Source organism: Synchytrium microbalum (assembly GCF_006535985.1).
Source record: "Synchytrium microbalum strain JEL517 chromosome Unknown SmJEL517_scf0003, whole genome shotgun sequence".
Taxonomy (NCBI): domain Eukaryota; kingdom Fungi; phylum Chytridiomycota; class Chytridiomycetes; order Synchytriales; family Synchytriaceae; genus Synchytrium; species Synchytrium microbalum.
Genome location: NW_022158352.1, coordinates 1,003,827 through 1,007,916, shown reverse-complemented (window position 1 = coordinate 1,007,916; position 4,090 = coordinate 1,003,827). Strand labels below are relative to the sequence as shown.

Below are 4,090 nucleotides of genomic sequence, written 5' to 3'. Positions count from 1 at the left end.
GCAACGAGTCAACCCATCCACTTCAGCAAACACCACATCAGCAGCCCTCGACGCATTGCAAGCCCTCATGGTCGAATCGTGTCGTTCACTACGCGCATTTGATACAACAGGAGGCGGTATCGAAGTCGTGGCCAAATTACTCTCATCCTCAACTACACCAAAAGATTTAAAGTATGCTCTTCAATTCAAGCTTCCATCACCTTGAATTTCCCGTCTAACGTTTTTTTTTACCCCAGACACAAGCTTTTGGAATTGCTCTTCGTCTATCTTCACCCTGAGACCACATTTCCAGATGTACTGCAATCCAATTTCATGGATGTCAAGAACAAACAGTCTCGGTTGGCCATGCGTCTTGGCAACGAATTTGTGGAAAAGATACTACATAGTTTACGGGTGAATGGACGGACGCTACATCAGCTCTCATAGGGACGGGACTAACATCGCAACGATGCTCAACACCCTCATGTTTCTAATTTTGCCGTACCGAATACACACAGTCATCAGCAATCAATTTCCGATGTTGTTCTTGATTTTGCTAGTGAATTGTCACAAGTATGAATATTCATATTTGCTCTCCTTAAAACCGAGGGTATAGCATATCGTAAATATGTCTGCGAAAAACAAGGAAGTATGCATGACAAGCCGTAAATCTCACAAAATGACTGCATTTTTCATATATGGTTTCTATTCAAGGTCTGTGCTAGCAAACGATACAAAATTAGCGATATTTTGGGGACTTTTGCCATTACTTCACATCATCATAGATGATTGAGCAGAAGCACCTGGACCGAATTCCGCTTGATGTTTTCGGATCCAGTCAGCCATGTTCATTGGCTCACGGTCACAGAGCTTCTTCATGTCATGGGTGCAGTGCTTCATCTTGCCGTCATCCATCTAAAAGAAGTGCAGTCCGTTGCGTACACTATGCCAAAAAACCCTCCACACTTCTAATCCTTACCATTCTGAAGCATTCCATCATCATTTCGATTTCCATCATTCCCATATGGTTTTGAACCATTTGCTTCCATTGGTTTTCATCGACTTGTTGGTATGAGTAAGCTTGACCCAAGTTTTGCGACATCATGTCCATCATCATTTGAGGAGTCATCATGTCCTTGCCAGTAAGGTGGTACTTCATGTGTTTCTTTGAAGCAGCACCCATTCCAGTGGATTGCATGACGGAAGCCATGACGCCTGAAGCAGAGCCAGAGTCCATTTCCTTCATGCATTCTCGCATGCCTTCGATGCAGCAGCATGCCATGTCGCCTGTTTGGAAAAAGGAAACACCATTTAGCCGTGTAAAAATGAGACTGCAAATGATTACAAAATTTCGAAAATACAGGCAGAGCTGATACTCACACATTGACATGGGACAGCACTCAGCGTTTGGAGATACAGGCCATGAGAGTTTCTTTTCTTGACGAAGTTCCTCTCGGTTGGTCATGATGCATTCGAACATCATGTTGTGGTACATGACTAACGAGTCAAATGCGTCAGAAAAGAGAAATTGATCGAGCTTTGAAATTCCAAGAAGTTCGAGTATTACCACAACAGTGTCCTTTGAAGTGCTTTTCAGCAGCCATTTCGATGCATTGATGAATGCGGTGCCACATCTTGTATTTGGAATCATCAGCACAGTAAGCTGTGGTTTCAACCATGCATTTGCAGTTCTACAGGTCGAGATGTTGAAACGTGTCAAGATTGCAGACATAAGTGACAAACGAAACAAAACCAGAAAAAGCAATGTCAACCTACCAAATGGTGGCACATTTCAACAGCACACTCCATAGCCTTGGCCATGTCAGCATAATCTTCAGCCACCTTGCTCTTCATGTGACGCATGGCAGATGGATCAGTGCAGAGCATCATACAGTCGACCTTGCGCTAATAAGAAATGTAAAAATGACGTGCATTTTATTCAAATACTGAAAATGCAGAATCACAAACTGATTGTCAACAATGTCACAAGTAAAACTCCCACTCACAGTGACATGCTTCTTCCAGCAGTCCATGTCAGTAGGCTTGTCCAAGCAGATGACCTTGCACTTCTTGCCAAGGTCCTTGAGCTTGTCAACCCATTTGCCTTCAGAAGAGCAGCAAACTGCATAAACTTCTTCCAAGTGTTCTTTCTTGGCACCTTCGCAGAGTTCACGGCACATGTCATAGCCCATACAGCCGTTGGCAGGGAAGACGAGGACACAGTGCTTCTTGCTGCTAGTCATTGATTCGGTCACCATGTTTGAAGTTGGAGTCGGAGTATTGGTGGTTGCTTGATGTTGGATTCTGGTGTTGAGAAAATGAAGGAGAGAGTGAGAGAGAAACTAGCTCTCTAATGTATTGATCCGGCTGTCAAAGTCGTGCGCTGACAGGGGCCGACTTCAAGTTGAAAGGGATTGACTTTTGTCGAATGAAAGTTTAACAGCATGGTGAAACTTGCAACAAAGACATTGTGTTGTTGTATTAAACGTCCTGCAACAAGAATCCTCCTTTGCCACCCCATTCTCACGCGATCTGTCAGTTAAGGTTGTGTTTGAAGTCGGATCACCGAATTGTCAAAGTTGAAGTGCACGACGACTTCATGTTGATAGGTTTAGAAGCTCCGTGCATAGGTTGTTCCGAATGTTTGAAGAGAGCAGCAGTATGTAGCGAAATGTGGTCCCAAATCATGAATCTCTCCTTGCAATTGCAATTCCTACAGTCGAAGTCAGAGTGTCATTTTTGAAGTCGGCAGTCAAAATTTTGGACGTGAGGGTTTATCCAAGACTATCAAACTATTAAGTCTCAATCACAAACATCTGGCTCCCAAGTGATAAGGCCCTTCACTACTGTCGACTCTTCTATAATTGTCCATCATGTTTTCGCTTATGAAGGTGACATTGCCGCGGCAGCCTTTTGTGAAGTATCAGCTGCAATTGTGACTAACAAGACCTTCTCAAAACATAGTCGATAGTCTTGCTTCTCGTACTTGTGTCTTGTGTCCAAGGTTTTGTATTGTGGCCGTTCTACAAGAAGACGCCTACATCCCAAGGTTCTCAACGTGCTATTTTTGGTATGTTACATATTTGCCCGATGTATAGCATTACATTGACGGGTTGACTTTTTCTCCAATTTAGAGGGAAAGCAGAGTGGAACTATTTCTGCAACTTTGTCTGAGACAACAACGAACACTACTTCCAGCTCAGACAACACGACCAGCTCAGTCAATACGACCACTGCACTCAATGCTACTGAGCACTTCAACGTGACTCGAATCTGGGGTGATCTTTCTGACGTCGGGAAGAACGTCTATGATGTGATTCACAGTGGTCTAAAACATGTTGTGAATGACACAACTGCGATTGCTGGTGATACCAAAGACTTGGAATATGAAGGAAGCTTGATCTTGAAGGATCTCAAAGATTGGTGTAGTAAGCTCAGAGCACACAGTCAAAAGTCTACCAACAACACTACTTCTACAAATAGCACTACAACGTCCAAGTAGTGAAGCAATATATCTGGCTGTCCGACTTGTTGAAAAGTATATCACATATTCAATAAAATGAGTAAAAGAGTAGCATCAACCGGCATCAACCGACCGTGCATGTTTGTTGCAGCTTGTGCTAGATTTTGCCAAATTGCTGATCAAAAAATAGTGTCGGATGCCTGACTCGAAAGGAGACAACGGCAGCCTGGCCATAGAGAATCATATGGTATCCAATGGCGAATATATGCCCAGAGAGTCTGCAGACATCACGAGTGCACTAAGAGATGATCTCCACGAAAACGAGCAACGAGCTGTCAGTGTCAATGAGACAGCTGTAGTGGTGGAAGACGATGATCCGGCTGGCATAGTGTCTGAGAAGGTGATCCCGCCAATGAAGTCCGTTAGAATGGGTCTGCCTGTTCCTAAACCAGCACATTACGATCCAAAGACATTTGAACTGACAATGACGTTCAATGTTTTCATGGCTGCTTGTGTCTTTGTCTACTTTTCTGTGAATGTACGTGTGAATCTAAGATGATTGATAGCTTATTAGACTCTGGTGTCGCTTCTTCATCACAGATCTCAACCAGACACGCTTTCGTCAATCCTTAGACCTGTGTATACCCA

At 43.6% G+C, this 4,090-nt stretch overlaps 1 protein-coding gene across 1 annotated transcript; it reads right to left on the bottom strand.

Annotated features, from left to right (window-relative positions):
• Positions 1-750: 750 nt before the first annotated feature.
• On the bottom strand, positions 751-2,237 carry SmJEL517_g01038 (uncharacterized protein; the record flags this gene model as incomplete). Its single annotated transcript, XM_031166966.1, has 6 exons — positions 751-894; positions 959-1,266; positions 1,360-1,476; positions 1,547-1,670; positions 1,756-1,884; positions 1,986-2,237. The coding sequence occupies 6 exons, from the start codon at positions 2,235-2,237 to the stop codon at positions 751-753; spliced, it is 1,074 nt and encodes a 357-aa protein (XP_031027219.1).
• Between the last annotated feature and the right edge of the window lie 1,853 nt (positions 2,238-4,090).